The sequence below is a fragment of the Gorilla gorilla genome, chromosome 7, assembly GCF_029281585.2.
Source record: "Gorilla gorilla gorilla isolate KB3781 chromosome 7, NHGRI_mGorGor1-v2.1_pri, whole genome shotgun sequence".
NCBI classification, from domain to species: domain Eukaryota; kingdom Metazoa; phylum Chordata; class Mammalia; order Primates; family Hominidae; genus Gorilla; species Gorilla gorilla.
In genome coordinates this window covers 82,278,945-82,303,331 of record NC_073231.2, presented here as the reverse complement: position 1 = coordinate 82,303,331, position 24,387 = coordinate 82,278,945, and the positions used below count along the sequence as shown (strand labels likewise).

The following is a 24,387-nucleotide window of genomic DNA, read 5'->3' as shown; positions in this document are numbered from 1 at the left end:
CTTTCTTTTTTTCTGGTTTCTCCTTGTTGGCATGGGAGTAGCTATTCTATGCCTGTTCTACTATTGTATTTTGGAAGCACATAACTTGTCTGGTTTCACAGGTTCACAACTGGAGAGGAATTTTGCCTCAGGATGAGTCATAACTTGAATCTCAACCATACCTGATTTAAGTGATATTTAGATGAAATTTTGAACTTGGAATTGATGCTAGAATGAGTTAAGGCTTTGGGGCTTTTCCATGCAAGAAGGAAATGAATTTGGGGGGTGCACCATAGGGAAGAGTGTTATGAATTGAATTGTGTCCCCCGCCAAATCCATATGTTGAAAACCAAACTCCCAGTATGGAGATAGGACCTTTAAGGAGATAGAGTTAAATGTGATCATAGAGGTGTGACCTTAATCTGATTGGACTGGTGTCCTTATAAGAAGAGGAAGAGATACAAGAGGTCCTTGTCTGTCTCCATGCATACACAGAAAAAAGGCCATGTGAGAACATAGTGAGAAAAGAGCTACCTACACGCCGTAAAGAGAGGCCTCACCAGAAACCAACCTGCTGGCATATTTATCTTGGACTTCTAACATCCAGAACTGTGAGAAAATAACATTTCTGTTTTTGTTTTTGTTTTGAGACAGAGTCTTCCTCTGTTGTCTAGGCTGGAGTGCAGTGGCGCTATCTTGGCTCACTGCAACCTCTGACTCCCAGGTTCAAGCAATTCTCATGCATCAGCCTCCCAAGTAGCTGGAATTACAGGCATGTGCCACCACGCTTGGCTATTTTTTGGTAGAGATGGGGTTTTGCCATGTTGGCCAGGCTAGTCTTGAACTCCTGACCTCAAGCAGTCTGCCTACCTTGACCTCCCAAAGTGTTGGGATTACAGGCATGAGCCACCACACCTGGTCCTAAAATTTCTGTTGTTAATGTCACCATGCCTGTAATATTTTATTATGGCATCCTAAGCAGACTAATGTAAGGTCTTTACCTAACCCAAGCTCACAAAGATTTTATTCTGTGTTTTCTACTAGCTCATAAGTCTATGAACCAATTTGAGTAAACTTTTGTATATGGTGTGAGGTCAGGATATAAGTTCAGTTTTTTTTGCCTGTGGATCCAACTTTCCCAGCACTGTTTGTAGAAAAGACTATACTTTCCCCACTGAATTGTTTTGATACCTTTGTAGATCAAGTAAATAAAAATGTAAAGGTTTATTTCTGGACTTTTATGTCTTTGCCATTTATCTAGCTGGCTTTCTTTGCACCAAGATCTCATTGCTTTGATTATTGTGCATTTTAGGGCAAGATTTGGAATTGGGTAGTGTAAATCCCAATATATATTATTCATCTTTTCCAAAATTGCTTTGACTATTCTAAGTCCTTTTTATTTCCATATATATTTTTAGAACAACTAAAAACACCTCTATGATCACATTTAACTCTATCTCCTTAAAAGTCCTGTCTCCACACTGGGGGTTTGGTTTTCAACATATGGATTTGGTGGGGGGGCACAATTCAATCCATAACATTCTTCCCTGTGGTTCCCTCCAAATTCATTTCCCATATTGCATGCCCATTTTTACAAGAAAAACTGCTTGGATTTTGATAGAGATTACATTTAATATGTATCAATTAATTTGGGAGAATTGCTCTTTTTACAATATTGAGTGCTCTGATCTATGAACATGTATGATACCTTCATTTATTTAGAGCTTTAATTTCTGTCATTAAAGTTTGGTAATTTTCTTTCCTTTTTTTTTTTTTTTTTGTTTGAGTTGGAGTCTCACTCTGTCTCCCAGGCTAGAGTGCAGTGGCGCAATCTTGGCTCACTGCAACCTCTGCCTCCTGCGTTCAAGTGATTCTCCTACCTCAGCCTCCCAGGTAGCTGGGATTACAGGCACACGCCATGACACCCAGCTAATTTTTGTATTTTTAGTAGAGACGGGGTTTCGCCATGTTGGCCAGGCCGGTCTTGATGTCCTGACCTCAGGTGATCCACCTCCGTCAGCCTCTCAAAGTGCTGGGATTACAGGCATGAGCCACTGTGCCTGGCCTTCTTTTTTTTTTTTCTTTAATATTTATTTTAAGTTCAGGGGTGCATGTGCAGGTTGTGCAGGTTTGTTATATAGGTAAATGTGTGCCATGGTGGGTTGCTGCACATATCATCCCATCACCTAGGTATAAGCTCAGCATCCATTAGCTATACTTCCTAATGCTCTCCCTCCCCCAGCTCTCTGACAGGGCCCATTGTGTGTTGTTCCCCACTATGCGTCCATATGTTCTCATCATTCAGCTCCCACTTATAAGTGAGAACAGGCAGTGTTTGGTTTTCTGTTCCTGCATTAGTTTGCTGAGGATAATGGATTCCAACTCTATCCATGTCTCTGCAAAGGACATGATCTTGTTCCTTTTTATGACTGCATAGTATTCCATGGTATAGATGTACCACATTTTCTTTTTCTTTTTTTTTTTTTATTTTTGAGACAGAGTCTTGCTCTGTCGACCAGGCTGGAGTGCAGTGATGTGATCTCTGCTCACTGCAAGCTCCGCTTCCCGGGTTCATGCCATTCTCCTTCCTCAGCCTCCTGAGTAGCTGGGACTACAGGCGCCTGCCATCATGCCCAGCTAATTTTTGTATTTTTAGTAGAGACGGGGTTTCACCATGTTAGCCAGGATGGTCTTGATCTCCTGACCTTGTGATCCACCGCCTTGGCCTCCCAAAGTGCTGGTATTACAGGCATGAGCCACCACGCCCAGCCAATATACTACATTTTCTTTATCCAGTCTATTGTTGATGGGCATTTGGGTTGCTTCCATGTCTTTGCTATTGTGAATACTGCTGCAATAAACATACATGTGTATGTATCTTTACAATAGAATAGTTTATATTCCTTTGGTTATATACCCAGTAAAGGGATTGCTAGGTCAAATGGTATTTCTGCCTCTAGGTCTTTGAGGAATTGCCACACTGTCTTCCACAATGGTTGAACTAATTTACATTCCCCCCAACAGTGTAAAAGTGTTCTTTTTTCTCTGCAGCATTGCCAGTATCTGTTGTTTTATGACTTTTTAATAATCACCATTCTAACTGGTGTAAGATGGTATCTGATTGTGGTTTTGATTTGCGTATCTCAAATGAGCAATGATGTTGAGTTTTTTTCATATGTTTGTTGGCCACATGTATGTCTTCTTTTTGCAAGAGTCTGTTCACATCCTTCGCCCAATTTTTAATGGAGTTTTTTGTTTTTTTCTTATAAATTTGCTTACGTTCCTTGTAAACTCTGGATATTTGATGTTTGTCAGATCTTAAGATCTAATGGAATTTGTCTTGCTAGGTTTTGGACTTTGTTGGGATTGTCACTCCTTTCTTTTTTTCTGGTTTCTCCTTGTTGGCATGGGAATAGCTATTCTATGCCTGTCCTACTATTGTGTTTTGGAAGCACGTAACTTGTCTGGTTTCACAGGTTCACAACTGGAGAGGAATTTTGCTTCAGGATGAATCATAACTCGAATCTCAACCGTACCTGATTTAAGTGGTATTTAGATGGAATTTCGAACTTGGAATTGATGCTAGAATGAGTTCTTCATCCTAAGGGTACTCGATTCTTCATCTGGTAATTTTTAGTGTACAGTGAGTAGATTGCAAAAATTTCTCCCATTCTGTAGGTTGTCTGTTCACTCTGATCATACTTTCTTTTGCCCCACAGAAGCTTTTTAGTTTAATTAGATCCCATTTGTTAATTTTTGTTGCAATTGCTTTTGGTGTTTTCATCATGAAATCTTTATCCATACCTTTGTCCTGAATGGTATTGCCTAGATTTTCTTACAGAGTTATTATTACTTTGGGTTTTACATTTAAGTCTTTAATCCATCTTGAATTACTTTTTGTATAGGGTGTAAGGAAGGAGTCCAGTTTAAATTTTTTGCATATGGTTTGCCTGTTCTCTTAGCACCACTTATTAAATAGGAAATCCTTTCCCCATTGCTTGTGTTTGTCAGGTTTGTCAGAGATCAGATGGTTGTAGGCATGTGGTCTTATTTCTGAGTTCTCTATTCTGTTCCGTTGGTCAACGTGTCTGTTCTTGTACCAGTAACATGCTGTTTTGGTTACTGTAGCCTTGTAGTAGTTTGAGGTCACGTAGCATGATGCCTCCAGCTTCATTCTTCTTGCTTGAGTTCGGGTCTTGGCTATTTGGGCTCTTTGGGCTCTTTTTTGGTTCCATATGAATCTTAAAATAGTTTTTCTAATTCTATGAAGAATGTCAATGGTAGTGTAATGGAAATAACATGGAATCTATAAATTACTTTTGGCAGGCCATAAATTAGTATGACCATTTTCATGATATTGATTCTTCCTATCCATGAGCATGGAATGTTTTTCCAGTTGTTTGTGTCCTCTCTGATTTCTTTGAGGAGTGGTTTGTAGTTCTCCTTGAAGAGGTCCTTCACTTCCCTCGTTAGCTGTATTCCTAGGTATTTTATTCTTTCTGTAGCAGTTGTGAATGGGAGTTAATTGATGACTTGGTTCTCTGCTTGCCTATTGTTGGTGTATAGGAATGCTAGTGATTTTTGCACATTGATTTTGTATCGTGATACTTTGCTGAAGTTGCTTATTAGCCTAAGAACCTTTTGGGCTGAGAGGATGGGGTTTTCTAGATATAGGATCATGTCATCTTAAGGACAATTTGACTTCCTTTCTTCCTATTTGAACATCCTTTATTTGTTTCTCTTGCCTGATTGCCCTGGCTGGAACTTCCAGTAGTATATTGAATAGGAGTGAGACAGCACTTCCTTGTCTTGTGTCAGTTTGCAAGGGAAAAGCTTCCAGCTTTTGCCCATTTAGTATGATACTGACTGTGGGTTTGTCATATATGGCTCTTATTATTTTGAGGTATGTTCTTTCAATACCTAGTTTACTGAGGGTTTTAACATGAAGCAATATTGAATTTTATCAAAGGCCTTTTCTGCATCTATTGAGATAATCATGTGGTTTTTGTCTTTAGTTCTGTGTATGTGATGAATCACACTTGTCGATTTGCATATGTTGAACCAACCTTGCATCCTGGGGATGAAGCCTACTTGATCATGGTGGATAAGCTTTTGGATATGCAGGTGGATTCAGTTTGCCAGTATTTTATTCAGGATTTTTGCACTGATGTTCATCAGGGATATTGGCCTGAAGTTTTCTTTTTTTGTTGTATCTCTGTCAGGTTTTGGTATCAGGATGATACTGGCCTCATAAAATGAGTTAGGGAGGAGTCCCTTTCTTTTCAACTGTTTAGATAGTTTCAGTAGAAATGGTACCAGCTTTGCTTTGTCTTCTTTTTACCTCTGGTAGAATTCAGCTGTGATTCCATCTGGTCCTGAGATTTTTTTGGTTGGTAGGCTATTTATTTCTGCCTCACTTTCAGAACTTGTTATTGGTCTATTCAGGGATTCAGTTTCTTCCTGGTTCAGTCTTGGGAGGGTGTATGTGGCCAGGAGTTTTTCCATTTCTTCTAGATTTTCTAGTTTATGTGCATAGAAGTGTTTATAGTATTCTCTGATGATTGTTTGTATTTCTGTGGGGTCAATGGTGATATCCCCTGTATCATGTCTGATTGTGTTTGAATCTTCTCTCTTTTTCTTCTTTATTAGTCAAGCTAGTAGTCTATCTATATTATTATTTTTTTCCCCAAAAACCAGCTCCTGGATTTAGTGATTTTTTGAAGGATTTTTCATATCTCTATGTCCTTCAGTTCTGCTCTGATTTTGGTTATTTCTTGTCTTCTTCTAGCTTTGGGGTTTGTTTGGTCTTAGTTCCCTAGTTCTTTTTGTTGTGATGTTAGGTTGTTAACTTGAGATCTTTCTAGCTTTTTGATGTGGGCATTTAGTGCTATAAATCTCCCTCTTAAAATTGTTTTAGCTGCATTCCAGAGATTCTGGTATGCTGTCTCTTTGTTCTCATTAGTTTCAAATAACTTGTTGATTTCTGCTTTGATTTGATTATTTTCACAACAGTTATTCAGGAACAGGTTGTTCAATGTCCATGTACGTGTGTGGTTTTGACTGAATTTCTTAATCTTGAGATTTTTGTAGATATCTATCAGGTCTGCTTGATCCAGAGCTGAGTTCAGGTCCCATATATCTTTGTTAATTTTCTGTTTCGATGATCTGTCTAATATTGACAGTGTGGTGTTAAAGTCTCCCACTGTTATTTTGTGGGAGTCTAAGTCTCTTTGTAGGTCTCTAAGATCTTGCTTTATTAATCTGGTTGTGCCTGTATTGGGTGCATATATGTTTAGGATAGTTAGCTCTTCTTGTTGAATTGAACCCTTTAGCATTATGTAATGCCCTTCTTTGTCATTTTTTATCTTTGTTGATTTATAGTCTGTTTTGTCAGAAACTAGGTTTGTAACCTCTGCTCTTTTCTGTTTTCTATTTGCTTGGTAAATTTTCCTCCATCTCTTCATTTTGAGCCTATGTGTCTTTGCACTTGAGATAGTCTCTTAAAGACAGCATACTGATGGGTCTTGGCTCTTTATCCAGCTTGCCAGTCTGTGTCTTTTAATTGGGACATTTAGCCCATTAACATTTAATGTTAGTATTGTTATGTGTGAATTTGATCCTGTCATCATGATGCTGGCTGGTTATTTTACAGACTTGTTTATGCAGTTGCTTCATAGTGTCACTGGTCTGTGTACTTCAGTGTTTTTGTAGTGGCTGGTAACAGTTCTTTGTTTCCATATTTAGTGCTTCCTTCAGGCATTATTCCAAGATAGGTCTGGTGGTGATGATTTCCCTCAGCATTTGCTTGTCTGGAAAGAATCATATTTCTCCTTCACTTATGCAGCTTAGTTTGGCCAGATATGAAATTCTATGTTGGAAATTCTTTTCTATAAGAATGTTGAATATTGGCCTCCAATATCCCTTGACTGGGAATGCTCAGTTCTTCATTCTGGGGATACTTGGTTCTTCATCTGGTAATTTTTAATGTACAGGAGGACCTTCACTTGTTTTGGTAAATTTATCATCAAGTATTTTATTATTTTTCATGCTATTGTGAACTGAAATGCTCCTTTAATTTGATTTTTCAGATTGTTTCTAATATATGGAAATACACATACAAATTGATTTTTGTTTATTAATCATGTGTCTTGCCACCTTACTTAATTTGTTCATTGGTTCTCATTTTTTTTTGTCTTTTTTTTTGTGGATTCTTTGGGAGTTTCTACAAACAGGATCATGCCACTGCAAATACAGCATTATCCTGTTTTATGCCTTATTTTCCTTTTCTTTCTAGATGTCTTTAGTTTGTTGAATGGAAATGGTAAGAGGGGACATTTCTGCTTTGTTTCTATCTTGGGAGAAAGTACTCAGTCTTTTAACACTGAATTTCTTGTTAACTAGTGAGGTTTTTGTAAAGGCCTTTATCATGTTCAGGAGGTTCCCTTCTATTCCAAATTTGTCAAATTTTATTGTAAACGTTTATTGGGGTTTTTCAAATGCTTTTTCTACATTTATTGTAATGATCATGTGTTTTTCTTCCTTTAGTTTATTGATGTGGTGTACCATATGAATTAATTTTTGGATGTTAAACCATTCTTGCATTCCTGTGATAAATGGTGTATAATTCTTTTTATATGTCACTGGAATTTGTCTGCTAATATTTCAAGAGTGCTATTGGTCTATAGTTTGTTTTTTGTAATGTCTAGATTTAATTGTTGTATAATTGTATAACCACCATAATTCTGACCTCATAGACTATATTTAGAAATGTTTCTTCTCTATATTTTGAAAGAATTGTGAAGGATTAATATTATTTCTTTAAACATTTGATAGCATTCATCATTGAATTCATCTGCACCTTGGCCTTTCTTTTTGGGAAGATTTATAATTACAAGTGTAATCTTTGTTATAGGTCTATTTGGATTTTATTCAGTTTTGGCAACTTGTTTCTTTTTAGAAATTTGTTAATTTTATCTAAGTTATCCAATATGTTGGCATAAAATTGTACATCACATTTCCTTTTTTTTTTTTTTCAAGACAATGTCTCACTCTGTCACCCAGGTTGGAGTGCAGTGGCACAGTCTTGGCTCACTGCGACCTCAGCCTCCCAGGTTCAAGTGATTCTCCTGCCTCATCCTCCCAAGTAACTGGGATTACAGGTGCCTGCTACCATGCTCACCTAATTTTTGTATTTTTAGTAGAGATGGGGTTTCACCATGTTGACCCAGCTGGTCTTGAACTCCTGACGTCAAGTGATCCACCTGCCTACATTTCCTTATAATACTTTAAATTTCTAAGGGACAGTAGAGAAGTATCTTTTTATTTCTTATTTTGGTAATTTCTTATTTTTCTTCATCAGTCTAGTTAAAGGTTTGTCCATTTTGTTGATCTTTTCAAAGAATAATCTTGTTTCATTGATTTTCTTTGTTTTTCTGTTTTCATTTCATTTATTTATGGTTTAATTTTTTTTTGTTATTTCTGCTTGCTTTTGGTTAGTTTGTTATCATTGTTTAAATGTCTTAAGATGGAAATTTAAGTTACTGATTTGACACCTTCCTCTTCCCTTCTTTTCTTTTCTTTCTACATAGGTACCTAAAGCCACACATTTCTCTACAAGCATTGCTTTAGCTGGATTCCATAAATTATGCTATGGTGTGTTTTTGTTTTCATTCAGTTAAAATATTTTCTAGTTGTCTTTGCAATTTTTTTGATTCATGGGTTATTTAGAAGTGTGTTTTTAAATTTTCAAAATTTTGAGGATTTCCTAGGTTTTGTCTCTTGTTGATTCTAATTTAATTCAATTGAAGCAAAAAATGTACTTTTGTGACTTCAGTTTTATTTTCTGAGACTTTTTTGTGGCCTAGAATATGGTCAATCATGAAGAATATTAATTATGCACTTGAAAAGAATATGAATTCTGCAGTTGTTGGGTTAGTAGTCAGTTAGCTTGTGTTGGCTAATAGTTTCGTTTATCATGCCTATAATCCCGGCATTTTGGGAGACTGAGGCAGGAGGATGTCTTTTTTTTTTTTTTTGAGACAGAGTCTTGCTCTGTCGCCCAGGCTGGAGTGCAGTGGCGTGATCTCGGCTCACTGCAAGCTCCACCTCCCAGGTTCACACCATTCTCCTGCCTCAGCCTCCCAAGTAGCTGGGACTACAGGCGCCCGCCACCATCCCCAGCTAATTTTTTGTATTTTTAGTAGAGAGGGGGTTTCACCGTGTTAGCCAGGATGGTCTCGATCTCCTGACCTCGTGATCTGCCCGCCTCGGCCTCCTAAAGTGCTGGGATTACAGGCGTGAGCCACCGTGCCTGGCCAGGAGGATCTCTTGAGGCCAGGAGTTTGAGACCAGCCTGGGCAACATAGTGAGATCTCATCTCTCCAAAAAATAAAAAATAAAAAAATAGCCAGCCATGGTGGCACATGCTTGTAGTCCCAGCTACCTGGGAGGCTGAGGTGGGAGTATCACTTGAGTCCAGAAGGTAGAGCCTGCAGTGAGCTGAGATTGTGCCACAGCACTCCAGTCTGGACAGAATGAGACTGTCAGTAGTTTCATTCAAAGATTTTTTTGTGCATGTTGATTTTTTGTCTAGTTGTTCTCTCCATTATTGTGAGTGGAGTAGTTAAGTTTCCAAATATGATTATTGTCTATTTCTCCTTTCAGTTCTGTCAGTTGTTCTTTCATGTATTTTGAGGCTTGGTATTTAATGTGTGTGCACTTACAATTTTTATGTCTTTGGGATACAGTGATGATTTTACTGTTGTGAAACGTCCTTCTTTCTTTCTGATAATATTTCTTGTCTTTAAGCCTATATTGTCTGATATTAGTATAACTTCTTTTTATGGTTACTATTTACAATATATATATTTCCATTATTTTATTTTCAACCTATTTGTGTATTGAATCTAAGGTGTTTCCCTTGTAGACATCATGTAATTGGAGGGTTTTTGTTTTTTATTTTTTGAGATGTTTTGCTCTTGTCGCTCAGGCTGGAGTGTAGTGGAACGATCTCGGCTCACCTCAATCTCCGTCTCCTGGGTTCAAACGATTTTCCTGCCTCAGCATCCTGAGTAGTTGGGATTACAGGCATGCACCACCACACCTGGCTAATTTTGTATTTTTAGTAGAGACAGGGTTTCTGCATGTTGGTCAGGCTGATCTCGAACTCCCGACCTCAGGTGATCCGCCCACCTTGGCCTCCCAAAGTGCTGGGATTACAGGCATGCGCCACTGCGCCTGGCCCAATCGGAGGTTATTTTTGAGATAGATAGATTGTACCAATCTATTTCTGCTTTTTGGTTTGGATTTCTAGATCATTTGCCTCAAACATAGGTATTTATATGGTTGAATTTATACTCAATATTTTGCTATTTTTACTACTTATTTTCTTTGTGGTGATCCAGGTATTATAATATATCTTAACTATCATGATTTACTTTAGATTAATACTTATTTCTGGTAAAATATAGAAACTTTGCTCCAATATAATGGAATTCTTTCTTCTCTGTACTGTTCTTGTCACATTATTACATCCATATTTTTTAAACCCAACTATATATCATCATAATTATTGCTTTTTCACAATGCTATATCTTTTAAAGACATTGAAAAGAGAAATTAGAAAAACTATTAAAGTCTTTTTATGTTAACTCACACATTTACCATTTCTGCTTTTTGAGTTACCATCTGGTGTTATTTCCTATTAGCCTAAATAAATTTCTTCAGTATTTCTTGTAAGACAGGACTTTATTTCACCATTTTAAAAGCAGATTTTGCTGGATATAAAATTGTTAGTTGATAGATTTTTTTTTTCTTTCAGCACTTTTTATGTCTTCACTGCCTTCTGGCCTACATTATTTCAAATGAACAATCTGCCACTAATTGTATTAATGCAGCTTCCTTGTATGTGATGGGTTTGTTTCTTGGTATTTTCAAGATTTTCTCTTTATGTTTGACTTTCAACATATTAAATGTGATGTATCTTGGTGTGTATCTTCTTGTATTTTTTTCTTCTTGAGGTTGGCTGGAATTTTAGATGTGTAGACTACTGTTTTCCCTCAAATTTTGAATGGTTTTGGCCATTATTTGTTCAAATACTTTTTTTCGGACCATGCTATTGTTGGGATGTTTGTTCTCCCAAACCTTATGTTGAAATTTGACCTCAGTGTTGGAGGTGGGGCCTCATGGGAGGTGTTTGGGTCATGATGTCCCTCATGAATGGCTTGGTGCCATCCTTATGGTAATTAGTGAATTCTTGATCTGTTAGTTGAGACCTGGCACCTCTCCCTCTCTCTTTCTTCCTCTCTCACCATGTGATCTGCTCCCCTTTACCTTCCACCATGGATGGAAGCTTCTTGAGACTCACATCAGAAGCAGATATTGTTGTCATGTGCAGAGATGTAATATCTATATGATTTCTTCAACTATAATCAACATCAGTGATGTCTGTGAGTTTCCCAGTGGATTAGGCTATGTTTGTGACTGGGGACTGTGGTGAGGCTTTACTGGGGATGGGGAAACCAGGCAAGCCAGTCCACAGTGGTGGCAGTGGCAGGTCAGGTGGATGGGGCCTTGGGCCCTGGGCAGTGTGTGACACCAGCAGTGGCAGTAGCAGTAGTCGGCCAGTCCTCAGGCTGTCTGGTGGTACGTGTGAACACCGTTACGGGTGGCAGTAGGCTGGGTCAGCCAGTTCCCAGGCTCCTGGCTGGTGCATGTGGGTGGGCACTGGTCGGGGTTGTGGCAGACTAGGCAGGCCATTTTCCAGGCTCCTGGGAGGCATGCATGGGCACTGATAGCAGGTGGGGCTGGCCAGATATATCAGATCCCTGGATAGTGCATGTAGGCACCAGTGGTGTTGGGTAGCCTGAGCTTGCCCTCAGGCTCAAGGACTGCGTTTGGGTGGGCCGGTCCTCAGACTTACTGAAGGCCCATGCAACTGTGCTGTGTCCCTGCTGCTGGGAGCGCGTGAGGTTGCTGTCAGTGCTGGCAGCCCCAGGCAGGTAGCTCTCAGGCTCTGGGGAGTGCATGCTTCATCTCCCTTTGTCCAGGTGGCAGCCTTCCCAATGTGCTACATCGCCCCTTCTCTGGGGTGTAGGACATTGTGTGGGCTAGAGTGCTGGGGACCCAGCTGCCCCACTTGTTCCAGCTGGCGTTGCGCTGCTGCAGCCCTCTGGGTGGACATGGGGGGATGTCAGCAGGGCTCCAGGGCTGAGGAAATGGGGCTGTTGGGTCCCAGGTCAGGATGTAATCTGTTGGGGCTGGGCTTTCAACATGGTACTGTGCTGCCTCTGCTTGGGTATCGAAGGGTGAGTGGGACTCAGTGTGAATTCCCACTCTGAAACAATTCAGTCACCAGGAGTGCAGGTAGGCAGGGCCCGTGAAGGCTCAGGGGCTCTCCTGTGGCTTGTACTGCAGAGCATTCGTGGTGGGACCCAGGACCGTGGAAGATCTCTTGCTTGCTTCTTCCCTACAATGGGGACTTCCTCCTGGCTCTCAGCCAATCCTGGCCAGGCCAGCTGCTTATTTGCTTGTCTTTCCTTCTAGGCCTCAGAGGTTCCCTGTCACTTCCCTGCTGAATTCTAGTTTTCTCTCCTAGATCCTCTGTTTGACATGTGCTTATCTGCTCACTGTTTTGGTACCTCTTTGTTGAGGAGGCAAACACAAATTTACCATTATTGTTTAGTAAATTATCTCATGGCCTCCAATAATCAACTCCTCTACACTCCTTAAAGATCTACCTAAACTTCTGTATATAGTCTGCAAATAAAAGGTATTTCATGATAACTCCCATAGTGAAAGTACAGCTAAACGAAGTATTATCTGGGACACTAATAATAATTACTAAGTTTTGGGTTTGAGAAAAATATTCATCCAAGAACTGCTTGCACATCAAATCCACCTTAAAAAAGGATAAAGATGGGGCCTGGTGTGGTGGCTCAAGCCTGTAATCCTAGCACTTTGGTAGGCCGAGGTGGGCGAATCACCTGAAGTTGGGAGTTTGAGACCAGCCTGACCAGCATGGAGGAACACCGTCTCTTCTAAAAATACAAGATTAGCCAGGCGTGGTGGCGCATGTCTGTAATCCCAGCTCCTCGGGAGGCTGAGGCAGGAGAATCCCTTGAACCCGGGAGGCAGAAGTTGCGGTGAGCTGAGATGGCGCCACCGCACTCCAGCCTGAGCAACAAGAGCGAAACTCTGTTGCAAAAAAAAAAAAAAAAACCAAAAAAAAAAAAACCAAAAACGATAAAGATGCTCAAGCATCTGTGTTCAGTTATCGCATTCAGATCAGGCTCACCAAGGAGCTAGTGTCGCCAATGCAAATTTAAAAAGTAGGATGCCCTGCTGTTTCAGGGTTAGGGTTTTCTCTTTGGTCCTTCTGCCTTATATTTGCCATATGCCTGTTATGCTTCTTTTGTTTTCTCGATTTATGTCTGGTTTTCGTTTTTTAAAAATAAACTTCTGAAAATTTGGAATAATTTTAGATATACAGAAAAATTGCTAAAAGACTACAGAGTTCCCATATATACTGTTCACTCAGTTTCCTGTAATGTTAGCTCTTATATAGCCACATGAATACATTATATTTATTAAGTACAAGAAATTAATATTGATACATTACTAGTAAGGAAACTACTTTCTTTGGATTTCTGGATTTCAACTAGTTTGTCTTCTACTGTCCATTTTGTTCCGGGATCCAATCCAGAATACTACCCAGCATGCCCCCTCCCAGGCTCCTTTGCTCTGTTTCTCGGTCTTTCCTTGAATTTCATGACCTTGACAGTTCTGAGGAGGTCAGGTACTTTGTAGAACACCCCTCGATTTGGATTTGTCTGATATTTTCTCATGTTCAGTGAATTTTAGGGAAGATTAACATAGAGATGAGGTGCTCTCCTCATGACATCATATCATGGGGTACATGATATCAAGTTGAGTTATCACCAATAATGTTGATGATCTGGTTTCATTTCTGACCTGGAAACAACCTGCCTCATTCTTCTTTGATCTGTATGGTACCCTGGTTGCTTCTTATTTTCAGAGATCCTGGAATGCTTATCCTTTTTCTGTGTTTTGATATTTGTGTCCTTTTCATTTCTATATGTTTTAACTAATTTTTTCTCTGTTTCTCTAACTCTTGCTTTTCACGTGTTCCCTTTTGCTCCATAAAATCTCATCACTGAGGTTCACTGACCTACAGATATTCCAACCTATTGTCATCCATATTCTAACTTGAAAATAGTAGAGATAAAGTCAAAGACAATATTAAATTTTGTTCAATAATCTTCTGTTTAAAATATAGGGAACAGGCAATACATCTTAGGAGGGTTTTTAAGAAAATGGTTAAATAATTTTTATGGTGGACAGAGTAAGCTTCACTGATGTAGAATATCCTCTTATCCCAATGATGCCACCTAAATAGGTATTTTAGTGTAGCACGTGACCTATTCATTCATAAGAGGTTACAGGTTAGTTACAGGTAGATTTTTAATCCTATGTAAATCCTTAGACTGGGTTTATTTGTGTGGAAATAGTAAAAACCATTATAAAATAAGTAAATATTAAATTTTTTGATGTGTTGTTGCACATTTTAAATCACATGTAGTCTGAGAAATGTAATGAAGATGTTTTAAGCATTGTTTGGAAAGATTAATTGATATAAAACTGTTGTTTTGCTTCTTGTATTAAATTTGTCTTCACTCTCAGTTGTTTTGAATTATCTAGGAACAAATATCCTATATTATTCCAATAGATGAGAAACTGTACACTGTGCACCTTAAACAAAGGTAAATTTTTATTCTTTAGTTTTGGATTTTATTTTATTTCTATGAAGCTGTTTACTTGCAATAGAAAATGGAGTATGAGAAAAATACATGGAATTATTAACTTTTTAAATTGTCTTAAGTGAACAGATGCTGTCCTGTGACTTAATTAAATTTTGGTTTTAATGTCTCAAGTATTCTTTGGCAAATGGGAGTTAGGACAAAAAACAGGGACTTATCTCCTGAAGACTGATTTATGATATTAAGTTGGCAGGACCAGCAGGACCTATATCATCAGGGCAGATGTCACAAAAATAACTAAATCTGTAGCTGGTTTATATCAGTTAGGGTTTTATCAGAGAAGTGGGATGACCATGAGTAATATGGGACAGGGATTTAATACAGACCTTATAGTGTTGCAGAGCTGGCGAATAGTTTATGGAAAATAGTCCTAGCTATATGCCACTCTTCAGAGAATTATTAAATAATTGAAATAATTTTCTATAGGGTTTAATTCTCTGATGCAAACCCGGTTGGGAAAGGCTGGCTTGGAAGTGATTTGTGACATTGAAGAGGACAGCTTCAGCTAAACTAGTAAAACTAGACTACCTGGCATTGGAGAGAGGTGGATTATGAGAAACTAGAGGTAGCAATTATAGACTTTTTCAAAAACATCCCTCAGAGAAAAAAGAGGCTTACATGAATATTTTTGAAGAAAGAGAAAACAAAGTATTCTGATTGATGGAAAATTTCTTAAGGAGAAGAAAAGAGAGATGAAAGATGTAAACAAGCTGGGTGCGGTGGCTCTCGTCTGTAATCCCAGCACTTAGGTATGCTGAGGCAGGTGGATCAAACTCCTGAGGTCAGGAGTTTGAGACCAGCCTGCCCAACATGGTGAAACCCCGTCTCTACTAAAAAATACAAAAATTAGCCAGGCATGGTGGCGTGCGCCTGTAATCCCAGCTACTCGGGAGGCTGAGGCAGGAGAATCGCTTTAACCTGGGAGGCAGAAGTTGCAGTGAGCCGAGATGGTGCCACTGCACGCCAGCCTGGGTGACAGAGTGAGACACTGTCTCAAAAAAAAAAAAAAAAAGGTGTAAACAAGTGGTTTATTGTGTGTAAGATACTAAATAATTTTCCCAAAGAAAAGTTAAACTTACTCTTTTAGGCAGAAGAGAAAAAGAATATGGTGGATGATAACGCAAAGATCTTTGTGAAGAGTATGAAGGAAAGTTAGAGAGCTCACATTGCATTTGAACATCTTACTAAGACTATAAGCAGTGTTGAGAAATTGAGGGACCAGAGCTTGGGAGAGGGATAGGGCATGTGTATATTGTTTTGAGAAATTAACTGCTTAATGATTATGATAGCCTAACGACCATTAGGAAGCTACTGCAAATAGTTTATATGAAAAATAATGAGAAGCAGAACTATGACTACATAGAGATAAGGAGTTTCCTTTTTTTTTGTGTGTGTGTTTTTTTAGTTCTTTTTTTTATTATACTTTAAGTTCTAGAGTACATGTGCACAACGTGCAGGTTTGTTACATAGGTATACATGTGCCATGTTGGTTTGCTGCACCCATCAACTTGTCATTTACATTAGGTATTTCTCCTAAAGCTATCCCTCCCCCAGTCCCCCACCCACCAACAGGCCCTGGTGTGTGACGTCCCCTGCCCTGTGTCCATGTGTTCTCATTGTTCAACTCCGACCTATGAGTGAGAACATGCAGTGTTTGGTTTTCTGTCCTTGTGACAGTTTGCTTAGAATGATGGTTTCCAGCTTCATCCATGTCCCTGCAAAGGACATAAACTCATCCTTTTTTATGGCTGCATAGTATTCCATGGTGTATATATGCCATATTTTCTTTATCCATTCTAGCATTGATGGACTTTTGGGTTGGTTCCAAGTCTTTACTATTGTGAATAGTGCCACAATAAACATATGTGTGCATGTGTCTTTATAGTAGCATGATTTATAATCCTTTGGGTATATACCAAGTAATGGGATCGCTGGGTCAAATGGTATTTCTAGTTCTAGATCCTTGAGGAATCACCACACTGTCTTCCACAATGGTTGAACTAATTTACACACCCACCAACAGTGTAAAAGAGTTGCTATTTCTCCATATCCTCTCCAGCATCTGTTGTTTCCTGACCGTTTAAAGATTGCCATTCTAACTGGCATGAGATGGTATCTCATTGTGGTTTTGATTTGCATTTCTGTGATGACCAGTGATGATGAGCATTTTTTCATACATCTGTTGGTTGCATAAATGTCTTCTTTTGAGAATTGTCTGTTCATATCCTTTGGCCACTTTTTCATGGGGTTGTTTGCTTTTTTTCTTTTAAATTTGTTTAAGTTATTTGTAGATTCTGGATATTAGCCCTTTGTCAGATGGGTAGATTGCAAAGATTTTCTCCCTTTCTGTAGGTTGCCTGTTCACTCTGATGATAGTTTCTTTTGCTGTGCAGAAGCTCTTTAGTTTAGTTAGATTCCATCTGTCTATTTTGGCTTTTGTTGCCATTGCTTTTGGTGTTGTAGTTGTGAAGTCTTTGCCTATGCCTGTGTCCTGAATGGTATTGCCTAGGTTTTCTTCTGGGGTTTTTATGGTGTTAGGTCTTACATTTAAGTCTTTAATCCATCCTGAGTTAATTTTTTGTATGGTGTAAGGAAGGGATCGAGTTTCAACTTTCTATATATGGCTAGCCAGCTTTCCCAGCACCATTTATTAAATAGGGAATCCTTTCCCCATTTCTTGTTTTTGTCAGGTTTGTCAAAGATCAGATGGTTGTAGATGTGTGGTGTTATTTCTGAGGCCTCCGTTCTGTTCCATTGGTCTGTATCTCTGTTTTGGTTCCAGTACCATGCTATTTTGGTTACTGTAGCCTTGTAGTATAGTTTGAAGTCAGGTAGTGTGATGCCTCCAGCTTTGTTCTTTTTGCTTAGGATTGTCTTGGCAATGCGGGCTCTTTTTTGGTTCCATATGAACTTTAAAGTAGTTTTTTCCAATTCTGTGAAGAAAGTCATTGTAGCTTGATGGGGATGGCATTGAATCTATAAATTACCTTGGGCAGTATGGCCATTTTCACGATATTGATTCTTCCTATCTATGAGCATGGAATGTTCTTCCATTTGTTTGTATCCTCTTTTATTTCACTGAGCAGTGATTTGTAGTTCTCCTTGAAGAGGTCCTTCACATCCCTTGTAAGTTGGATTCCTAGGTATTTTATTCTCTTTGTAGTAGTTGTGAATGGGAGTTCACTCATGATTTGGCTCTCTGTTTGTCTATCATTGGTATATAGGAATGCTTGTGATTTTTGCACATTGATTTTGTATCCTGAGACTTTGCAGAAGTTACTTATCAGCTTAAGGAGATTTTGGGCTGAGATGATGGGGTTTTCTAAATATACAATCACGTCATCTGCAAACAGGGACAATTTGACTTCCTCATTTCCTAATTGAATATCCTTTATTTCTTTCTCTTGCCTGATTTCTCTGGCCAGAACTTCCAACAGTGTGTTGAATAGGAGTGGTGAGAGAGGGCATCCTTGTCTTGTGCAGGTTTTCAAAGGGAATGCTTCCCGTTTTTGCCCATTCACTATATTGGCTGTGGGTTTGTCATAAATAGCTGTTATTATTTTGAGATACAGTCCATCAATACCTGGTTTATTGAGAGTTTTTAGCATGAAGGGCTGTTGAATTTTGTCAAAGGCCTTTTCTGCATCTATTGAGATCATCATGTGGTTTTTATCATTGGTTCTGTTTATGTGATGGATTACATTTATTGATTTGCATATGTTGAACCAGTCTTGCATCCCAGGGATGAAGCTGAGTTGATCGTGGTGAATAAGCTTTTTGATGTGCTGCTGGATTCAGTTTGCCAGTATTTTATTGAGGATTTTTGCATCGATGTTCATCAGGGATATTGGCCTAAAATTCTCTTTTTTGTGTGTGTCTCTACCAGGCTTTGGTATCAGGATGATGCTGGCCTCATAAAATGAGTCAGGGAGGATTCCCTCTTTTTCTATTGATTGAAATAATTTCAGAAGGAATGGTACCAGCTACTCTTTGTACCTCTGGTAGAATTTGGCTGTGAATCCGTCTGGTCCTGGACTTTTTTTGTGGGTAGGCTATTAATTATTGTCTCAATTTCAGAACTTGTTATTGGTCTATTCAGAGATTCAACTTCTTCCTGGTTTAGTCTTGGGAGGTTGCACGTGTCCAGGAATTTATCCATTTCTTCTAGATTTTCTAGTTTATTTGCATAGAATTTATCCATTTCTTCTAGATTTTCTAGTTTATTTGCATAGAGGTGTTTATAGTATTCTCTGATGTTAGTTTGTATTTCTGTGGGATTGGTGGTGATATCCCCTTTATCATTTTTTATTGCATCTATTTGATTCTTCTCTCTTTTCTTCTTTATTAGTCTTGCTAGTGGTCTATCAATTTTGTTAATCTTTTCAAAAAACCAGCTCCTGGATTCATTAATTTTTTGAAGGGATTTTGTTTCTCCATATCCATCAGTTCTGCTCTAATCTTAGTTATTTCTTGCCTTCTGCTAGCTTTTGAGTTTGTTTGTTCTTGCTTCTCTAGTTCTTTTAATTGTGATGTTAGGGTGTCAATTTTAGGTCTTTCCTGCTTTCTTTTGTGGGCATTTAGTGCTATAAATTTTCCTCTACACATTGCTTTAAATGTGTTCCAGAGATTCTGGTACGTTGTGTCTTTGTTCTCATTGGTTTCAAAGAACATCTTTATTTCTCCCTTCATTTCATTATGAACCCAGTAGTCATTCAGGAGCAGATTGTTCAGTTTTCATGTAGTTGTGTGGTTTTGAGTGAGTTTCTTAATCCTGAGTTCTAATTTGATTGCACTGTGGTCTGAGAGACAGTTTGTTGTGATTTCTGTTCTTTTACATTTGCTGAGGAGTGTTTTACTACCAATGATGTGGTCAATTTTAGAATAAGTGTGATGTGGTGCTGAGAAGAATGTATATACTGTTGATTTGGGGTGGAGAGTTCTGTAGATGTCTATTAGGTCTACTTGGTCCGGAGCTGAGTTCAAGTCCTGGATATTCTTGTTAACCTTCTGTCTTGTTGATCTGTCTAATATTGACAGTGGGGTGTTAAAGTCTCCCATTATTATTGTGTGGGAGTCTAAGTCTCTTTGTAGGTCTCTAAGGACTTGCTTTATGAATCTGGGTGCTCCTGTATTGGGTGCATATATATTTAGGATAGTTAGCTCTTCTTGTTGAATTGATCCCTTTACCATTATGTAGTGGCCTTTTTGTCTCTTTTGATGTTTGTTGGTTTAAAGTCTGTTTTATCAGAGACTAGGATTGCAACCCCTGCTTTTTCTTTTTTTGTTTTCTATTTGCTTGGTAGATCTTCCTCCATCCCTTTATTTTGAGCCTATGTGCATTTTTAAGCGGCACGTGAGATGGATTTCCTGAATACAGCACACCGATGGGTCTTGACTCTTTAAATCCAATTTGCCAGTCTGTGTCTTTTAATTGGGGCATTTAGTCCATTTATATTTATGGTTAATATTGTTATGTGTGAATTTGATCCTGTCATTATGATGTTAGCTGGTTATTTTTCCCATTAATTGATGCAGTTTCTTCATGGCATTGATGGTGTTTACCATTTGGCATGTTTTTGCAGTGGTTGGTACCGGCTGTTCCTTTCCATGTTTAGTGCTTCCTTCAGGAGCTCTTTTAGGGCAGGCCTGGTGGTGACAAAATCTCTCAGCATTTGCTTGTCTGTAAAGTATTTTATTTCTCCTTCACTTATGAAGCTTAATTTGGCTGGATATGAGATTCTGGGTTGAAAATTCTTTTCTTTACGAATGTTGAATATTGGCCCCCACTCTCTTCTGGCTTGTAGGGTTTCTGCCAAGAGATCTGCTGTTAGTCTGATGGTCTTCCCTTTGTTGGTAAGCCAACCTTTCTCTCTGGCTGCCCTTAACATTTTTTCCTTCATTCCAACCTTGGTGAATCTGACAATTATGTGTCTTGGGGTTGCTCTTCCCGAGGAATATCTTTGTGGTGTTCTTTGTATTTTCTGAATTTGAATGTTGGCCTGCCTTGCTAGGTTAGGGAAGTTCTCCTGGATAATATCCTGAAGAGTGTATTCTATCTTGGTTCCATTCTCCCCATCACTTTCCGGTACACCAATCAAACATAAATTTGGTATTTTCACATAGTCCCTATATTTCTTGGAGGCTTTGTTAGTTTCTTTTCACTCTTTTTTTCTCTAATCTTGTCTTCTCACTTTATTTCATTAATTTGATCTTTAATCACTGATATTGTTTCTTCCACTTGATCGAATCGGCTATTGAAGCTTGTGCATGCATCATGAAGCTCTCGTGCCATGGTTTTCAGCTCCATCAGGTCATTTAAGTTCTTCTCTACACTGTTTATTCTAGTTAGCCATTCGTCTAATCTTTTTTCAAGGTTTTTGGCTTCCTTGTGATGGGTTACAACATGCTCCTTTAGCTTGGAGAAATTTGTTATTACCGACCTTCTGAAGCCTACTTCTGTCAACTCGTCAAACTCATTCTCCGTCCAATTTTGTTCCCTGGCTGGCGAGGAGCTGTTATTCTTTGGAGGAGAAGAGGCACTCTGTTTTTTTGGAATTTTCAGCTTTTCTGCTCTGGTTTCTCCCCATCTTTGTGGTTTTACCTACCTTTAGTCTTTGATGTTGGTGACCCACAGATGGGGTTTTGGTGTGGATGTCCTTTTTGTTTATGTTGATGCTATTCCTTTCTGTTTGTTAGTTCCTTTTAATAGTCAGACCCCTCAGCTGCAGGTCTGTTGTAGTTTGCTGTAGGTCCACTCTAGACCCTGTTTGCCTGGGTATCACCAGTGGAGGCTGCAGAACAGCCAATATTGATGCCTGATCCTTACTCTGGAAACTTCATCCCAGAGGGGCACCTGCTTGTTTGAGGTGTCTGTCGACCCCTACTGGGAGGTGTTTCCCAATCAGGATACATGGGGGTCAGGGATCCACTTGCGGAGGCAGTCTGTCTATTCTTGGAGCTCAAATGCTGTGCTGAGAGAACTGCTGCTCTCTTCAGAGCTGTCAGACTGGATGTTTAAGTCTGCAGAAGCTGGCTGGTGCCTTTTGTTCTACTATGCCCTGCCCCCAGAGGTGGAATCTATAAAGGTAGTAGGCCTGGCTGAGCTGTGGTGGGGTCTGCCCAGTTCGTGCTCCCTGGCCACTTTGTTTACACTGTAGGCTATTCAAGCCTCAGTAATGGCGGATGACCCTTCCCCCCATTAAGCTGCAGTGTTGCAGGGCAATCTCAGACTGCTGCACTAGCAGTGAGAAAGGCTCCATGGGCATGGGACCTGCTGAGGCAGACACAGGAGGGTATCTCCTGGTCTGCTGGTTGCTAAGACTGTGGGAAAAGTGCAGTATTTGGTCAGGAGTATACTGTTTCTCCAGGTACAGTCTGTCACAGCTTCCCTTGGCTAGGAAAGGTAAAGCACAAGGGTGCTTCCCGGGTGAGACGACACCCCGTCCTGGTTCAGCTTTCCCTCCGTGGGCTGCACCCACTGTTCATCCAGTCCCAGTGAGATGAACCAGGTACCTCAGTTGGAAATGCAGAAATCACCTCTCTTTTGTGTTGATCTTGCTAGGAGCTGCAGACCAGAGCTGTTCCTATTCGGCCATCCTGGAAGCAAGCCTCCCTTTTCCTGTTTTTGAGAAATGCTGATGTGGCAGAAAAAAGATGTAGTAACAGATTGACTATAGTGGTGGCAGGGATTTGGTAGGGTAGAGGGAGGGTGAGAACAGACCTGAGTCAGGTATTATGGCTCCCTGTTGGAGACGCTGGGTATGAAGTGCTTGTGGGATATCCCACAGGGGGAAATATCCTGATGGCAGTTAATTTAGTTTAGAATGGGGTAGAGAAGTGTGAGTATCCACATTATTTCATGATGTACTCTCTGCAAATTAGGCCTAGAAGAGATATACCTTAACACAATAAAGGTCATATATGACAGAGCCATAGCTAACATCATACTCAGTGGTAAAAAGTTGAAAGTTTTTCATCTAATATCAGGAACAAGATTAGGATGCCTATTTTCCTTCATCTCTTCTATTCAACATAGTATTGGAAGTCCTAGCCACAGCAATTAGTCAAGAACAATGAATAAAAGGCATCCTAATGGGAAAGAGAAATGTTAAATTGTTCCTGTTGCAGGTGACATGATCTGATATATAGATTACTTATAGAAGACCCTAAAGACTCCACCAAAATTTGTTAGATCCAATAGACAAGTTCAGTGAAGTTGTGGGATATAAAATCAACATACAAAAATCATAGCATTTCTATACATTAATAACAAATTTTCCAAAAATGAAATCAAGAAAACAACCCCGTGTACAATAGCTACAAAAAATAAAATACTTAGGAGTAAGTTAACCAAGGAGGTGAAAGATCTGTATACTGAGAGCTAGAAAACATGATGAAAGGAATTGAGGAAGACACAAATAAATGGAAAGAACATGGATTGGAAGAGTTAATATTGTTAAAATGTCCATACTGTCCAAAATGATACACGAATTCAATGCAATCCCTACCAAAATTCCAATGACATTTTTCACAGAAATAGTAAAATTCCTATGGAACCCCAAAAGGCCCTGAATAGCCAAGGCACTACTGAACAAAAAGAACAAAGCTGGAGGCATCACACTACCTGAATTCAAATATATTGCAAAGCTATAATACTAAAAGCAACCTTTTTATGTAAGTAGTAAATTAAACCACAGAAATGAACAAGATAAATCTATACAGGTGGGGGTGAATGTTAAAAGTAAGAAAGAGAAACAGCCTAGAATTGAATGCCATGGAAACATTTAAGGGATGAAGGAAGGATCCAAATAAAGGGACTTAGAAACGTAGAAAGACAGGAGAACCAGGAGGAAGTGGTATCTATCATTATCGCTGAAGAAGAGATGGTTTCAAGAAGGGGAATGTGGTCCACAATATGAAGTACTTGAGAGTATTTTATTTATTTTTTTTTTGTTTAATGTATTTTAAAATTATTTTTATTATTTATTTATTTTTGAGACAGGGTCTCTCTCTGTCACCCAGGTTGGAAAGCAGTGGTGGCATCTCAGCTCACTGCAGCCTTGAACTCCTGGCTCAAGTGATCCTTTGCCTCAGCCTCCCAAGTAGCTGGGACCACGTGAGCAAACCACCACACCTGGCTAATTTTGGTATTTTTGGTAGAGATGAGGTTTCGCCTTGTTACCCAGGCTGGTCTCGAACTCCTGAGCCCAAAGCAATCCCTCCACCTCGGCCTCCCTAAGTTTTGGGATTACAGGAGTGAGCCACCCCGCCTGGCTGCTTCAGAGTATTTTTACTTGACGTAATACTGTCTTTTGGATTGGACACTCAGGAGGTCATTAGTAATTTTTGTGAGATCAGTTTGAGTGGAGGCTTTCCAACAGAAGCTAGTGTGAGTGGCCTAATTAAGTGACGGTGGGTTGAAGAGTGAACATGAAGTGAGGAAGCATAACTAAAATAGCATCATGAGTACAGGGATTGATACCAAAGTTGAACTTAGACTGGACGTTTCAGTACATATGCTCAGATGAATATGACCTTTATGCAATACTCTTCCACTTCATTATCAAAGTAA

The 24,387-nt window shown here is 39.2% G+C and overlaps 1 protein-coding gene across 16 annotated transcripts in view; it reads left to right on the top strand.

Annotated features, from left to right (window-relative positions):
• The window catches only part of LOC101126317 (disintegrin and metalloproteinase domain-containing protein 32), a 179,630-nt gene that overhangs the window by 14,324 nt on the left and 140,919 nt on the right, over window positions 1–24,387 (top strand). For 15 of the 16 annotated variants that reach the window (XR_008667910.2, XR_008667909.2, XR_008667911.2 and 12 more), the window contains exon 3: window positions 14,698–14,759. The exons of the other annotated variant lie outside the window; for it this stretch is intronic. Coding sequence is in view for 9 of the 15 variants with exons in the window: in XM_063709327.1 (XP_063565397.1) it covers window positions 14,698–14,759 (62 nt within the window). In the remaining 6 variants the exon portion in view is untranslated. The remainder of the gene's footprint in view (window positions 1–14,697; window positions 14,760–24,387) is intronic. 16 annotated transcript variants of the gene reach the window in all.